The sequence below is a fragment of the Perca fluviatilis genome, chromosome 16, assembly GCF_010015445.1.
Source record: "Perca fluviatilis chromosome 16, GENO_Pfluv_1.0, whole genome shotgun sequence".
NCBI classification, from domain to species: Eukaryota; Metazoa; Chordata; class Actinopteri; order Perciformes; family Percidae; genus Perca; species Perca fluviatilis.
The window spans coordinates 37463822-37481163 of record NC_053127.1 but is presented as its reverse complement, the minus strand read 5'-3'; the positions used below and the strand labels follow the sequence as shown (position 1 = coordinate 37481163).

At 42.0% G+C, this 17342-nt stretch overlaps 1 protein-coding gene across 5 annotated transcripts in view; it reads left to right on the top strand.

The window, feature by feature from the left end:
* Window positions 1–17342, top strand: part of LOC120544517 (myotonin-protein kinase) — a 114866-nt gene that overhangs the window by 18620 nt on the left and 78904 nt on the right. For all 5 annotated transcript variants that reach the window (XM_039778319.1, XM_039778321.1, XM_039778320.1 and 2 more), the window contains exon 3: window positions 13292–13383. In XM_039778319.1, coding sequence (XP_039634253.1) covers window positions 13292–13383 — 92 coding nt within the window. The remainder of the gene's footprint in view (window positions 1–13291; window positions 13384–17342) is intronic.

The following is a 17342-nucleotide window of genomic DNA, read 5'->3' as shown; positions in this document are numbered from 1 at the left end:
AACTACTTACTATGTCACCTGTCCAACACGAAAAAATTTAATAATTGACTTATGTTACGGCTCTATCCCAAAGGCATACTCATCCAGTGCCAGGGCCCCTTGGGGGGCTCAGATCACAACACAGTCCTTCTAAGTTTTGAAAAGGGTTAAGCCAGTGGAAAAGCAGATCCAGGTGTGGGATGAGGACAGTATAGAGACGCTGAAAGGATGCCTGAAGTGTACATCCTGGACCATCTTTGAGGACTCTTCAGCTGACTTGCACGAACAGACAGAAGCTATTTCGGGCTACATAGACTTTTGTGTGAGTGCGGTCATTCCAACTAAGACCATTAAGGTGTACCCAAACAATAAACCATGGGTGACTAAAAGACATACTAAATGAGAAAAAGAGAGTCTTCGCTTCAGGAAGCTTACAGAATAGAAAAGACATGCAAAGGCAGGTCAATAAGGAGATCTACAAGGCCAGGTGTCAGTACAAGGACAAGGTACAGAGTACCCTGGCTGCGGGGAATTCTAGGGCTGCATGGACTGGTATAAAGTTGATGGCCAACGCCCCCTTCAAGACATGGAAAAAAAATGATTTCATAGAGGACACAGCATCCCGTGCTCTGGCCAACAACTTAAATGAACATTTTACCCGCTTTGAAATAAATGACAGTGACAATGTTTCTGCTTGGCAACAGATTGAAATAGACGGTGCTGGGATGGAGAGCACTTTGATTATTACGGAGGAGTTGGTCCAGCGAGTGTTTGAGAAGACTCATGTGTGGAAGAGTCTGGGGCCCGATAACATTGGGGGCAGAGTGCTGAAGCACTGTCCAATTAAGTGGAATGCTTTGTTCCCTCTTCCAGCGCTCAATGGACACTCAGGTGGTTCCACTGCTTTGGAAAACAGCAGTCGTGACCCCCCTTCCCAAAGTCTCCCATCCATCCTCATCCAAGGATTATAGGCCCTTCCCTCTCACCTCTCTTTTAGTTAAATCACTTGAGCGGGTCATTAAAACACACATCATAAACTCCTGTAGACATGACCTTGACCCTTTACAATTTGCCTATAGATTTGGGAGGGGGATGGATGATGCCATTGCAGTGCTTTTAAATTATTTGTATACCCACCTGGAGGGTTGTGAAACGCATGCTCGCGTTTTATTTGCAGACTTTTCATCAGCATTCAATACAATCCACCCGCACATTTTAGCAAACCAACTTAGAGACAATTTCCAGCTAAACTCAACATTAATTAAATGGATTTTGGATTTCCTGAGTGGGCGGCCACAAAGAGTAAGGGTGAGAAAAACATTATCTGGGGTGCGCTTTACCTCAATTGGGACACCACAAGGTAGTGTCTTGTCACCACTGCTCTATATATTGTAAACTGACTGTTGTCGCAGTAGCTACCCAGGACGTCATATAATTAAATTTGCAGATGATACTGCTGTGATTAGTTTACTGGAGCGAGATGAAACTGAACATGGTCCAGTGTTGCAGGAATTTGCTGACTGCTGTGAAGTCTCCCAGTTGCAGTTGAATACGTCCAAGACAAAAGAATTGGTATTTGATTTTAGACGTGGGGCTCCCTCACCCACTCTGACTCTGATAAGAGGAGACGAGATAGAGATGGTGACGGAGTGCAAATACCTCGGTCTCATCATTGATCATAAATTATCCTGGGATCAGTGTGCTGATGCCGTTTTTAAAAAGGGCCAACAACGTTTGTATTTTCTTAGGAAACTTAATTATTTTAATGTCGGCAACAAAATTTTGACTCTTTTTTACAAGTCCTTTATCGAGAGTATTCTCTTCTACTGTATTGTATGTTGGTATGGACATTCAAAAATCACCCATAGGAACAAATTGGGGAAGATTGTTAAAACCTGTGGAAAAATTATTGGTAGGCAACAGGTAGATCTGTACCAACTATATCTGACCAGACTGGCACAGAAGGCAGATAAGGTTTGTATGGATACAACCCATCCACTTTCAATGGAGTTCAAGCCCTTCAAGTTTGTGTTGTGGATTGTGTGTCAATATGGCTGTACTGTACAACAAATTGCCTCTCGGGGACATTAATGTTCTGCTCAACCATTTGGTAGATCACTTTTTGAGTTGCTATATCTTATTGAAAAATGTGTGGAACTGAACTCAAGCTGATTGGGTCATCTCTAGAACTTGGTTGAGGTATGCTATGCTTCAAACATCCACTAGAGGTCACTAAATTTTTTGACGGTGGAACTTTTCACTCATCCTGCTGCTAGCAAGTTGAAACTTGAAAAATCACCTCTGACATGTGGACTATTTTTGGCTGTACTTTCAAAGGTGAGTTAGTTTTGTCAACATTTTATATCATCTAACACGTTACTTAACAGAATTATGTAAATTGATGCAAAACAGAAACATGTTATAATGGTCAAATTATCTTTTTAAAACATGCTTGACCATACGGTTGAGTTGGCACTCCATGGTAAACCTTGGCATGACTAACGCTCAACCGCGCATTGGTACATTTATTGAAGTTATGCTAATTTTATCAAAATGCACTATTTTCCATGGAATAAAAACACTGCTGTTCATGCATTGTTATCAATATGTTACAGTTATAGTGTTATTATACTTAAATGGTTTAATATGTACGATTTTTGTAACATTCTGACATTTATATGTAATGGTGCATCATTTCCTTATTCCCGCCTTGTATTTCTGTGTTTTAGAAGCAAAAGATGGATGCTAAATCATTTTATGGTTCAAGGACACGGAATTTTCTGGCCCTTGTACCAGAAGATCCTTAAGACTCTGAGGCTGATCTGAGTGATGATGATGATGACATAGTAGGGGATCCTGATTATCTGCCCAAAAAGGCAGAAATGATTAGGGATCTTTCCACTGAATCAGATGAGGAGGAGATGCCCTCAACAAGTACATCTGCTAAGAGGAAGATAAAAGGGAAAAACACCCTAAAAACAGCCATGGAAGAGCTGGATGTGGCTCCTATGTCACCCCCAGTCACAAAGAAGAAGAAATGGCTGAAAAGAAAGATAAAGAAGCCAGGATAATCTGGAAGCATGTAGATATTGAGGAATTCCAGGTTCCTGATTCAAGTTTTGCACCCCCTGATGTTGTCAAGACACCCTTCCAGTACTTCAAAAGGCTCTTCACTGATGAGATGATTCAACATATTGCTCATCAAACCAATCTCTACTCTGCCCAGGAGTTTGGGGATCCGATCAAGACTAACCCTGGTGAGATTAAAGATTTCCTTGCTATGCTACTTTTGATGGGTGTTTTCGACTTCCCGGCCATGGACGACTACTGGCACCCTGCATCACGCTTCAACGTGATTGCTGATATCATGCCGCAGAGGAGATTCAAGCAGTTACGTCGCTACATTCACTTCAATGATAATCAGCAGTGGGATGGGAGCCCTGACCGATTTTACAAAATCCGACCCCTTTTTGAGATGCTTTGTAAGCAATGTCTCCTCATCCCATCCACCTACAAGCACAGTGTGGATGAAGTCATGGTGTCTTACAAAGGCACAAGGGCTGGCAATCTCCGCCAATACATTGTCAAAAAACCTGACAAGTGGGGCTTTAGAGTGTTCATCTGGCATCATCCATGACCTACTGCTCTATCAAGGGCCATCCACATTCTTCAATGTTGATCTAAGTGAGGAAGAGCAGGAGCTACTTCGAGCAAAGTGGTGACAACATTATGCAAAACCATAACACAGCCTCGGCTTTCAGTTGTCTTCTTTGACAATTACTTCACTAGTTTTGACCTGATCCTGAGCCTGCATGCAAATCTGGGCATCAAGTGCATCGGCACAGCCCGATCAAACCGCATTGGTGGAGCTCACCTGATAGAAGACAAAGAGCTGATGGAGAGAGGATGTGGAGCTCTTGACTATAAGTCTGCTGAAGGAGTAAGTCAAATGGTTTGACAATAAATGTGTTACCCTCCTGAGCAATGCCTGTGGGATCATGCCCCTTACAAGTGTCAAACGGTGGAGCAAAGACGAGAAAGCGAAGATTGCTGTCCCATGCCCTTCACTCATTGCTGCCTACAATCAGCATATGGGTGGCATTGATCTTTCTGACATGCTGGTTCACCTGTACAAGACCCCTGCCAAGTCACAACGCTGGTACTTCCCAATGTTTGGATACGTCCTTGACCTGTGCATCTCCAATGCCTGGCTGGTCTACAAGAGAGACTGGCCTACTGAAGGAAAAACCAATGCCTCTCAAAAGATTTCGCCTGGCTGTGGCTCACAGTTTGAAACAAGTCAACAAGGCAGCACCCAGAGTTGGCAGACCATCATCTGCCTCTCCACCACAAATGTCCTGTGAGAAGAGGCGCCTCCCCCAAGACCCCCAACCACAACCAGATGTACGCTACGACAACTATGGACATTTGCCACTTCATACTGACAACTGGGGGCGGTGCTGCCTCTGCCCAAAGGGTGTGTCAAGATGGAAATGTGGGAAGTGCAATGTTTTCCTGTGCTTGATCGGAGAGAGGGAATGCTTCGCAGCATATCATCGAAAATAACGTGGCCAAGGTTCCCATAGGTCCTTATTTTGTTTGTGCATTTTATTTGAAAGATTTGTTTGGTTTTTGAGTTCATTCAATGCAAGAACAAAAGTTCTTTGGAGATTATACACAGCAGAGCTGAGAAGTTGGAGAGGGCCCCATATGTTTTTGACAATACAATTGTTGTTAAAATTGTTGGAATTTTATGCAGAAAATGGGAGCGAAGTTCTTTTGTTGAAATAAAATTTACTTGACATGAATTGTTTCCTGGTGTTTTTACATTTTCAACTTTGTTTTTGTCTTTGTAGGTATTAAATGATCATTTAAATGCTATTATACATTTATAATTATGTAATAGGTACTTTTACCATCAAGCAGCATCTCAATCATTTGGTAGAGGCCTATATTTAAAAAACTGGGGGGTATATATCTTTATATATTTTTAGTAATTGTGTTATTAGTGCCCCAATAACTTAAAAAATGCAAACAAGTCATTTTTACATTGTTTTTTTCTTGGAGTGAACATTAAAGGGTTAAAGTTTTCTAAGTCTAAGTCTAGTGAAATCTAATCATAACTCACCCTCTATACACTGCCTGTCTCGTACTCCTCTCTTGTCTCTCCTGCTGAAGTATATAAAAAATAATTTAGTATATGCACCTTCTTCTGTATTTGTTTGCATTATTTTTTATTTGAATTATAAAAATATGTCTCAACCACTACCGTAAGCAAGATGTGTTATACAATAATTTATTTTTACAATACATTAATATTATATATATTATTACACCAGTATGCTAGGTTTTTCTATTGTTTTTAAATTGAGCCTATGTTCCACTGTAATTACCAAAGAACATCTTGGCCTGTATCTCTGTGGTTATGTCATTGTTTGAAAGGCATCAGGTTAGTTTTTGTTTGTGCTTCATCATGCTAATCCTTTCCTGGGCACAGTGGGCAGTACCTTCTCTTCCTCTCTCTTCTCCATCACCTTTTCTCTTTCTTTTTTTCTCAGTCTCCTCATCTTGTCCCTTGTCTCTTCCCTGCTGAGCAGAGCTTTGATTGATTCAATTCAATTCAATTCAATTTTATTTATAGTATCAAATCATAACAAAAGTTATCTCGAGACACTTTACAGATAGAGTAGGTCTAGACCACACTCTATAATTTCCAAAACCCCAACAATTACAGTAATTCCCTCAAGAGCAAGCATTAGCAGTGGCTATCGCGACAGTGGCAAGGAAAAACTCCCTTTTAGGAAGAAACCTCGGCAGACCCAGACTCTTCGTAGGCGGTGTCTGACGGGCCGGTTGGGGGTGTGATGAACAGTGGCGATAATAGTCACATTAGAGGTCACAGTGACTTCGAAGGTTATCGTGGAAGTTCATGTCATAGCAGGGCACATCGTGTCATACTGAGTAGTGCAGTCCCCTATACCGGATCCAGACTACTCTGTGCATAGGAACATCACAGCAGGGCGTTGCGGGATGTAGCGTGGCGCTGCAGAGCATGGGTGGATGCGGCGGACGCAGCAGGACGCAGCAGGATGCGGCCGGGAAGAAGAAACAGTAGGACTCCGGGGAGTAAACTCCCCAGAGCTAGATTAGTAACAAGCAATTTTGGGACAGGATGCATACAAAAGTAACAAGTAGAGATGAGCAGCTCAGTGTGTCATAGGAAGGAAACAGCCTCCCCTGCAGTCTAGAATTATAATAGCATAACTAAGAGAGGCAGGTTAAAGAGAGGTGCCTGGTCGGGGCTAGAACTCTCCGCAACCGGATCGGGCCTCCCTCTACTCTTGCTATATTATTAATTATACAGTATATAAAACTGATGACTACGAGGAGAAGCAGGTGGGCCGGGTTAGGTGGACGCTGCAACTCCTCACTCCCTAACTATAAGCTTTGTCAAAGAGGAGGGTTTTCAGTTTACTCTTAAATGTGGAGACGGTGTCTGCCCCTCGAACCCAGACTGGGAGCTGGTTCCACAGAAGCGGAGCCTGATAGCTGAAGGCCCTGGCCCCCAGTCTACTTCCAGAGACTCTAGGAACCACAAGTAGCCCCGCATTCCGGGAGCGCAGTGCCCTAGTGGGACAATAAGGTACTAAGAGCGCTTCTAGGTATGATGGTGCTTGACCATTTAGAGCTTTGTAAATCAGGAGGAGGATTTTAAATTCGATCTTAGATTTCACAGGAAGCCAATGCAGAGAAGCTAATACAGGAGAAATATGATCTCTTCTCTTAGTTCTCGTCAGAACACGTGCTGCAGCATTCTGGATCAGCTGGAGAGTCTTAAGGGACTTATTTGGGCAACCTGATAATAAGGAATTGCAGTAATCTAGTCTAGAAGTAACGAATGCATGAACTAGTTTTTCAGCATCGTTTTGAGACAGGATATTCCTAATTTTGGCAATGTTACGAAGATGGAAAAAGGCTATTCTTGAGGTTTGTTTTAAGTGGGCGTTGAAGGATATATCCTGATCAAAAATAACTCCCAAATTTCTGACAGCAGTGCTGGAGGCCAGGGCAATACCATCCAGAGTAGCTATATCTTTCGAAAACGAAGTTCGGCGGTGCGTTGGTCCTATCACAATAACTTCAGTTTTGTCTGAGTTTAACATCAGGAAATTGTGGGTCATCCAGGATTTTATATCCTCAATACACGTTTGAAGTCTTGCTAACTGACCACTTTCATCTGGCTTAATTGACAGATATAATTGGGTATCATCTGCGTAACAGTGATAGTTAATTGAGTGTTTCCTAATAATATTACCTAGAGGAAGCATATATATAAGGAAAATAGAATTTGTCCAAGCACTGAGCCTTGGAGGGTTTATCGTTAATGTTAACAAATTGGGATCGCTCAGAGAAATAGGACTTGAACCAGCTTAGTGCGATTCCTTTAATGCCAACTAAGTGTTCTAGTCTCTGTAACAGGATGGTATGGTCAATATTGTCAAATGCAGCACTAAGATCTAGTAAAACAAGAATGGAGACAAGTCCTTTGTCTGCAGCTGTTAGAAGGTCGTTAGTAATTTTCACCAGTGCCGTCTCTGTGCTATGATTCTTTCTAAATCCTGATTGAAAATCATCAAATAAACTGTTGCTATGTAGAAAATCACATAACTGATTAGCAACCACCTACTCAAGGATCTTGGATAGAAAGGGAAGGTTAGATATAGGTCTATAGTTTGCTAAGACCTCAGGATCTAGGGTGGTTTTTTTCAGAAGAGGTTTTATCACAGCCATTTTAAATGACTGCGGTACATAACCTGTTAATAAGGACATATTGATCATATGTAGTAGTAAAGTGTTTACCACGGGTAACGCTTCTTTGAGTAGCCTCGTTGGGATGGGGTCTAAGAGACAGGTAGATGGCTTAGCTGAGGATATCTTTAACATTAATTGTTGAAGGTCTATAGGATAAAAGCAGTCTAAGTATATGTCGGGACTAGTCATTCGTTCTAGCGGTCCTGTATTTAAAGATGAACTGTTAGAAGTTAAGGGCAAAAGGTGATGAATTTTATCTCTAATTGTTATAATTTTATCATTAAAGAAGCTCATGAAGTCATCACTACTCAGTGCTAGAGGAATAGATGGCTCAGTAGAGCTGTGACTATCTGTCAGCCTGGGTACAGTGCTGAAAAGAAACCTTGGGTTGTTCTTATTTTCTTCTGTTAGTGAAGAGTAATAGTCTGATCTGGCTTTTCTTAGGGCCTTCCTATAGGTTTTGAGACTTTCTTGCCAATACAAACGGGATTCTTCCACTTTGGTGGAGCGCCACTTACTTTCGAGGTTTCGCGAGATTTGTTTTAATTTGCGAGTTTGGGAGTTAGACCAAGGAGCTATTTTCCTTTGCTTTATCGTCTTCTTTTTGAGAGGAGTGACAGAGTCTAAGGTCGTCCGTAGGCAAGTCGTAGCACCGTCTACAAATGTATCAATTTGAGAGGGAATAAGGTTAACATAGAGGTCCTCTGTTATGTTAAGGCACGACATGGAGTCAAATGCTGTTGTAATATCTTCCTTAAATTTTGCTATAGCACTGTCAGATAGGCATCTAGTGTAGAAGCTATTATCTAGTTTAGTATGGTCAGGTAGCAAGAATTCAAAAGTAATTAAAAAATGATCTGATAATACCAAATTCTGCAGAAATATTATTAAATCCTCAATTTCAATACCATATGCCAGCACAAGGTCGAGGGTGTGGTTAAAACAGTGCGTCGCCTTGTGCACACTCTGACTGAAACCGATTGAATCCAGTAGTGAGTTGAAAGCAGTAGTAAGGCTATTGCTGTCAACGTCCACATGGATATTAAAATCACCTACAATAAGTACTTTGTCTGATTTAAGGACTACACATGATAAAAACTCTGAGAATTCAGATAAAAATTCAGAATACGGACCTGGAGCTCGGTAGACAACAACAAATATAATTGGCTGTTCTGATTTCCGTGTTGGATGTTGAAGATTAAGAACAAGGCTTTCAAAAGAGTTATAATTCAGTTTGGGTTTAGGGTTAATTAACAGGCTTGAATCAAATATGGCTGCAACGCCTCCTCCTCGGCCGGAGCCTCTCGGAATTTGAGTATTAATATGACTGGGAGGAGTCGCTTCATTTAGACTAACATATTCTTCATGGCCCAGCCACGTTTCAGTAAGACAGAATAGATCAATTTGATTATCAGATATCAATTCATTTACTAGTACTGCTTTAGAAGACAGAGATCTGATATTTAGTAATCCACATCTAATTTTCCTATCCTTTTCTATCATTGCAGTGGTAGTTTTAATTCCAATTAGGTTGTTAAGTATTTCCCCTCTATTCACCACTTTGTGTGGTCTGTTGTTGATTATAATTGGAATAGTACTAGTACTACATGTTACTGGAATAGTACTAGTACTACATGTTACTGGAATAATACTAGTACTACGTGTTATCCTGCAGAAAACATTTTCAGATTCATCCACTTGTATAGTGCTATCAGGATCAATGCCTGGGGGACATGAATCTGTGATATTTTCAACATAATGTCAATACTTGCCTTTCAGTGTGGTCGTTGTGTTGTCAGATAGCATCCTGGCTCTGTGTCGATTTGGGTGGAGACCATCACGCTTCAGCAGGTTGGGCATCTCCCAGAACAAGTTGAAGTTGTCGACATAGGGAATGCTCAGGGAAGTGCAGAGTGGTTCCAGCCAGGTGTGGAGCCAGAACAATCTGGACCATCTCTCCGCACCCTTCCTGTAGGTAGGTAGAGGCCCAGAGATGACAATCCGCTTACCTGTGCCCATCAGGGTGGAGGGAGAGTGGTGAAGTCTTCCTGGAGTGCTATCGAATCGTTCTCTCTGATGTCGTTTGTGCCCACATGCACGATGATGTTGTCGACCTTGGCATGGCGGGCGAGGATGCCGGGAAGTTTGTGCTGGATGTCACGGACCTTGGCACCGGGGAAGCAGTAGACCTTGGAGGGACCGCTAGGTTAAGGGGGAATGTGGAGGTCCCTTACCATGGAGCTTCTGGTGACCAGCGTGGAGGTTGATGAGTCGCGAGGGGGAGAGTCCGCTCTCAATGGGCGGTCGACTGTGTGGATGGACCAGGATGAGCTGCGTGGGGACGCGGAGAAGGGAACTCTGCGGTCGTCAGAAAGCTGTTCTCGGTTTTCTAGTTGTAGGGGTTGGGCTGGGGCTGAGCGTTGTCCTGACCGCCTGCTCTGGTGCTTGCTTACACGCCACGGCTCAGGTTGGTGTGGAGTGGAGCTGGTCGGCAGAGCTGGCTGGGTCCTCGGCAGAAGCCGAGGAGAGACAACAGGGTCAGAGGTTGTATTAGTGCGTGGTGGGGTGAGAGTATTGCAGGGCACAGTGGAATCAAGACATCCGACAGTGTATGTGTGAGGGGAACTTCCAATGATAATGGAGTCGAGGAACTGTTCACTTGCCTTGATCTGGTGGAGAGTCGATATTCTGGCTTCAAGTTCCACTATCTTCTGGCTGAACAGGAGGCACGAGTCACAGCCAGGTGAACAGCTGAGGGGGGGCATCGTGTAGCTTGCTAGTTTAGCTAGTAGCAACGTTGATGGAGGCCTTCTCCTAAAACCGATCCCTTTTCACAAATCGAATTACAATGCAGGTGCTCCTGCTTGTATTAGCAAGCTGTGGATAGCCTGTTACTGCTTACCAAAATATAGAATAGATTTCCAAGGAGGCAAAATCCTGAGTGGTTCGCTTTAACTCCCGCTAGCAGGCAGGCTAACTAGCCGTTAGCACAACAAATACCTAGATGTTAGCTAACGGAGCGGAGGAAAGTTTTGCAAACAACGGAAAAACTGCGGCCAGACAGGTCCGGTTAAAATACAGCTAAAACGGTGTAATTAGTGACTGTATTTCGTTGTGGAGGACTTAAAATCGCAAGACGTTAAGCGTCTGCCGTTGTCTGTGTCTGCAACAAGAAACAAGAAGTCAGGCGGAAACGGAAGTGAAGTAATTGATGTAGTCTTTTAATTTTCTGCTTGAGAGCGACCATGCGGCCATCTTGATCAAAGATTGTAAACAAACAATGGCGCATGCCTCCATTGACGTGTGAGGTCAGGACATGGTCAAGCCAATCAGAGCCCCCCCTACAGTCTCCACTACACGGTCTGGAGCATGTTCCAGCACCACCGTCAATGTCACTGATATCAACGGATTCACTGAATCTGTAGTAAATTTAATTTGTAAAGATATGTCCTCTTCTCTTCAAGACATTGTGGGTGCCAGATTTTATAATACTCAGGCTCGAGCTGTGCTTGAGGAAGACTTGCTGCATTTGACAGAAACGCAGAGGCAGGATGTGATTCATTTGGTTGACTCTTTCCCCATGTTCTGTAGAGATGTTCCTGGGAGAACCAATAGAGCAGTGCACAGTATCAACATTGGCAATGCCATCCCTATAAAACATCACACTTATCGTTACCCTCCTTCATAGTCCAGGAGGAGGTTGACTACATGCTGCAAATTGGGATGGTTGAGCCATCTGATGGTGCCTACAGCTCACCACTGGCTGCCCAGGATGGAAAAGTAGACAGGTTTTGCGTGGGTTACAGAAAGCCCATTGAAGTAACCAAAGCCGTTTCTTTGTCCAGGGGTTGAGGTGAGTTACTTAGAAATGAGAAGTTGAGGAAGCCTGTCTTATTAAAGAGAAATGTATGGTATATGATGGAATTCAACCATGTTTCAGGTTTTCTCCTGGAGCTTTAAAGAGGCTTAGTGAAGAAAATGTTATATGAAAAAAAACTTGTAGATAAGTGTTATTATATGTCAAGGTTTGTTTTGTTAATGGGGGAGGTCTGTCAAGGCACGATCTTTCCTAGTGGATTGCTAGGCTGAGGTGGGTGTGGTTTACCTGCGTCACAGCAGCTGGGAGTTGACTAAAGAGGTTGAGGACAGACTGGGAGTGAAGTCGCAGCAGGAAAAGCATGTGTTGTGATGGAGCAAGCTGGTGACAGGTAGGCCCATTTTACTTCACCTTAGACTAGCAGTTGAACGTTTATTTGAGAAGATTCATAGATGCATGGGCAGCCAAACTTTGGAATCCCCTAGACACAATGATAATATCAAGTTTTCCCAGAATTGTGGTTATGCCATGACACCTATGCCCAAGCAAACCAAACCAGCCTGCCTGAATGACTACCGCCTAGTGACACTGTGAACACTGTGAGCATGTCATCACTACAGAGGTCTGTAGTGATGACATGCTTTGAACGATTGGTCAAGGATTACATTTGCTCTTCACTACCCAGCACAGTGGACCCATTACAGTTTCCCTACTGTCCCAACCGATCAACATCCTCCACACCACCCTATCTCACCTGGAAAAGAACAACAACCGTCTCATCATAAATCAGTCAAGACTAAAGACCAATTTACGGACCGTACGCTGGACCCTAGGCCGGACCCTACGCCGTAGTCTGACATGCACCTCTCAAAATATGCAACTACACGTCGCAGCAACCAAGTGATTTGTCCACTTGGTAGCATTGCCTACTCATTTCTTGGTTCTGCTTCTCCATAAACAACATGAAATCAAGGAGAGGGCTAACTTTTCCTGCTACAGCCGTACAACCATGGTCAGAAAGCACAGGGGAGACACACTGAAGCTTATCCCCCATCAATTTCTTTTATTTGCTCTACAACATACTTCCCTACACATACACACATGCCTGCTATGCTATTCTCATAAAGAGATACGCTAGAATGATGCATGACACAGGTATAAACCTCAGGCCAATTATGTAGGCTACGGCGAAGGCTCTGCGTAAAATCTGCCTTAAAGATATGATAGAGGAAAGGAAATACGCCCTCTTACTATCAATGGGTCCTCACTGGAGAGGGTGGACAGCTTCAAGTACCTTGGTGTCTGCATCATCGAGGGTCTGACCTATCATGATGGATATCCACTGTTTAACATGTGGCATGTTGTGGTGCAGTCGCACAGGAGCAATTCTGCAGATGAATGGCATTGAACTAAACTCTCTAGATCAGGCTTTGCATTGATTCAGCAGACCTGTCCGGTTTTCTCAAGTTGTTGACATAATTAAAGAACCACTGTGTTGAGTAAAGAATTCATCCCACCCCAACCAACACATGCACAAGCAATGACAGCGAACAGATGAGCAAGTTTCATATTTCACGACTTTTTTGCCTACACCTTGGAGAAAATACTGAGGTCTACCTAGGTGATCTCAATTATGGGTTACAGGCATGTTCACAATCTCTCTCTTTGCTCCTTGAATCACAGCTGAGCCCTTGGTGAGGCAGGTGAGAAGGACTCGAATCAAAAGAGAAGACTTTAACATCCTGAAGGTCATCGGCCGAGGCACATTCAGTGAGGTGAGTTGGAATTATAAGGAATAACAAATTCTCTTTTTAATGAGCAATGGCATAGTTTTTTTTTTAAGTAATTTGTAACTCGACCTGACTACATTGGAACTGCACTTTATACCATATTTAAAAATGTTCTTTTAATCATCCGGTTTTTATCATGTGATAATATGGCTCTAAAAGCCCTCACCAAGAAAAATCTAAGAATTAAGTTTTTCACCAAAAGCCATCTTCACTTATATATAGTCCAAAACCCATTTTGACTATGTCTCAGCATCTCATGGTATACTATATCTAATATCATACAAAAATCGCCAAAAACAAAAAAAAAAAACCCCAAAAAAAAATAAATGATAAGAGCTTGATTCAAAGTTCAGCCACATACTCATCTCTATCCTGCTTTAAAAATCTTAACTGGGTTACGGTGGAAAAAATAATTTCTATAAAGATGCTGCTCACTTGGTACCAAAACAAACATGGTACCAAAGTACCTAATTATTTTTCACGACTAAGAGATAATCATTTTTACCATCATCATATCACGTTACAAGAGATAGCTTGTCTACAGTGCAACAGTACAGTTTAATAATCTGCCCACAAATCTGAAACTTGGTGTTTGACAGAGCAACTTTAAAGTGGCCTTAAAGGGTAATTTCGTTTTTTTTTTTCAACATGGACCCCATTTCCCCATTGGACTCCATTTCCCCCAACAGACTCCCAGAACACCTTTTTCCCGACTCACGTTCCACTCTTCACATCGCTATCTTTGGACAAGAACTACCTCATGAGGTCGATAATGTTGTCAGTGAATTTTAATAACAATCTCAGCCTGTTAGTAGCAACAACAAAAAAACTTTTAGTGGACAAAAATCAAGGGTGCACAATTGCCCCATTAGGATATATTGCAGCTCGGTCTGGCCGGCCCATCCCTGTGATCTTGCTCTATACTGGACCAATTTCAAAGATTTTTGGTCACATCACTCTATTAGACACAAATGCATGGGTAATGGGGTTAAAAAAAACAACGAAATTACCCTTTAAAGGGTAACTTTGCTTTTAACTTCGGTAAAAGTGCTTGTCAACCTTTTTGTTAAGATCCTTTTTGTTTAACATGAAATATCCCTGTAATTGCCAAACCCACTAGACTCCATTTAAAAAAACGCAATTTTATCATTGTAAAATACACCTCACTCAAAGTAAACAGAAACAAAATCAATCAAAAGCTGTCTTGGTTCGTCTACTTATGGTTCCAACAATAAACACTTAATTCAACCATTTACATGTGAACATAATGCTGGCTCTTTACACGCTAAAAGTATTGTAAAATTAAATGGAGTTTGGTGAATTTGGCAATAGTATTTTGGAGCCGTTTTTGGTTAAACTAAAAGGATCTTACTCTTCAACAAAAAAGGTCTATCTCTGTAGGGATCCTTCTCATAATGTTGTCAGACACTTGGAATAATCTTAGCCTGTCAACGGCAGAAACAACACTTTTAGTGGACGGAAATTGATGATGCATATTTGCCCAATATGATTACGTTGCAGCCTGGTTCACGGCTGCCAGTTACAGCGTTCTCACTCAATACTAGACTATTTTCAAGATTCTTGTTCACATTAGTCACTTAGTGTAGACACCAATGCATGGGAAAATAGGGTTAAGGTTGAAAAAAACAACAAATTACCCTTTAAAGAAATGGTTACAGAGTACCAGGGCTCTAGACTAACTTTTTTACTAGGAGCACTTTAGCCCCCAACTAATTTAAAAAGAACATTCCCCCCCCCCCATTTTAACTGTATTACTGATAAATGCTTTGGTAATAAATACATAAACTGCAATCTGCTGTCTCACTTTATTTCACAGTCACATTTTAATTAAATGGTGCTTAAAAAAATATTATTACTGTCAATGTACTGTAATATTGCTTCATGCCCTCCCACCATTCTGTCTTTTTTGTGTTAACACTGAAAAAGCAATCATATCTAAAAGGTGATTAAACTTCCATGGAAAGGGGAGTATCTTACTATTTAACACCCAGTGTGGGAAATATTAAGTGATGAGGGAGTCAGAGAGAGATGAGCTCATGACACTCACACAAGCACTATTTGTTTTTATGAAGAAAATAGTTATACATTTAGCAGCCTATATGTATTTTTTTTTCATAGAAGCAGTCCCTGCTCTCTGCTGTCACATCTCTACCTCTCTTACCCAAGTGAGGGAGCAGTACCACAGCGTGTAGCAAATGTCGGAGTTGACATTAGCATTGATGTATAAATGTAAATAAATCAGTGAATGCACGGGCAATTAATTGATATCCCGCAGTTGTGGTTTTGAAATAAAATCCCGTTCTTTTTGTGATGAGACCAAATACAACACTGTTGAGGTCTTTCAACACAGCTCCGCCGACCGAAAGTGCACGCAAGCCGGTGAAGACCATAAACAAAGTGGGATGAAGAGAAGATGGCTAACGTTAGGCTAAGGCTAACTATTTATCGGCTATTACTACACAGCATTTTCCTCGCCAATGTACTGTCTTTAGCAAACAAAATGGATTAACTTCAGCTGCGGATCACCACTCGTAAATGTATTATGGACTGCAACTTCTTGATTTTTATTGAAACATGGTAACAACAGCGCTGTGCAACAGCATGTGCGGACGATGAGTGTGATGCCACGAAAGCGAGACACAAGTGTAGATCACAGCATTATGCAGTTGACTAATCACTCAAGGACCCTCCCATCTCACACACATGGACAACTCTGGCAAACTTGCTCTCTCCTCCTTTTTTAAAATAAATAATAAAAGTCATAAAATTTGCAGGTCGCACAGTAGTTGTAAAAAATACTCGCAAAAAATGGTCGCAAAATACGACTGAGTACCATGTAGCATATTCAGTTTAATTTCAAATTTTTATCTTTTTACGACTGAGAATGAAAGGCTAACACTTTATTTAAATTGGGTGTGCGTAAGACTGACAGAACACCTGTGATGGACATGAAGCAGTCTTTGAATGTTCACAACTGTTGTCATTAAGTGTCATTCAGTAAATTATGACACTTTTAATGCAAAGTTAGTGTTGCAAACTGTCCAAATTGTTTCAGTTTACTTGAGGTCAAGAAAAAATATTCATGACACAATTATAATGGTCATGTCAGCCAATGTAAAAACCAACCACTAATGACAGTTTATTGTAATGGTTTGTTTTTGGCTATTCCGCCTTTAATTTGACAGCTTAAATGAGAAAGGGGAGAGAGAGGGGGAGACATGCAGGAAATTGTCACAGGTTGGATTTGAACTCTGGACCTCTGCATCAAGGCATAAACCTCTCAGTATATCTGTGCCTGCTCTACCCACTGAGCCAACCCGGCCACAGTTTATTGTAACGTTAACACATAAAGCTAAATATTTTCTTGTCATAACAAAGTGTTGGGTACTTGTAGGGTACAGATTTGATCATTGGCAAATTATCAAAGATGTTTTATCAAGGGAGTCACGTGGTGAGGTACCAGGGAATGGCTGCGCCGTAGCAGAGCTCCGAACTCCGTCAACCTAATACTGGTTTTAATCAACTTAATCTCTCCCAAACAACACGTTACTGGACGGTGGTAACTTCTTAAATCACTAAACTTGATATCACTGTGAAGCATGTCCACGGGGTCCAAGTAGAAGAGTGTACAAACTTGATTGCCTACAGTTACGGTGGGTGATGCCAATATTAGCTCTGCAACAGCTAGCAATGCTAACGCTAACCAAGAAGAAACGTCAAAGATGGACATGAGCGCCATGTTTTCCCGAAATGACTAAAATGGGAGCTATTTTGAATGGTGTTGCAGCACATGTATCTTTTATTAAGTCAGACATGACGGAGTTAAAAAACGCTGTGGCCGCGACTCAAATACGGATGAGCAAGGCCGAGGGCCGCATCTCGGACGTGGAAGACAAGGTGAAGAGCATGGCTGAAGACAACAG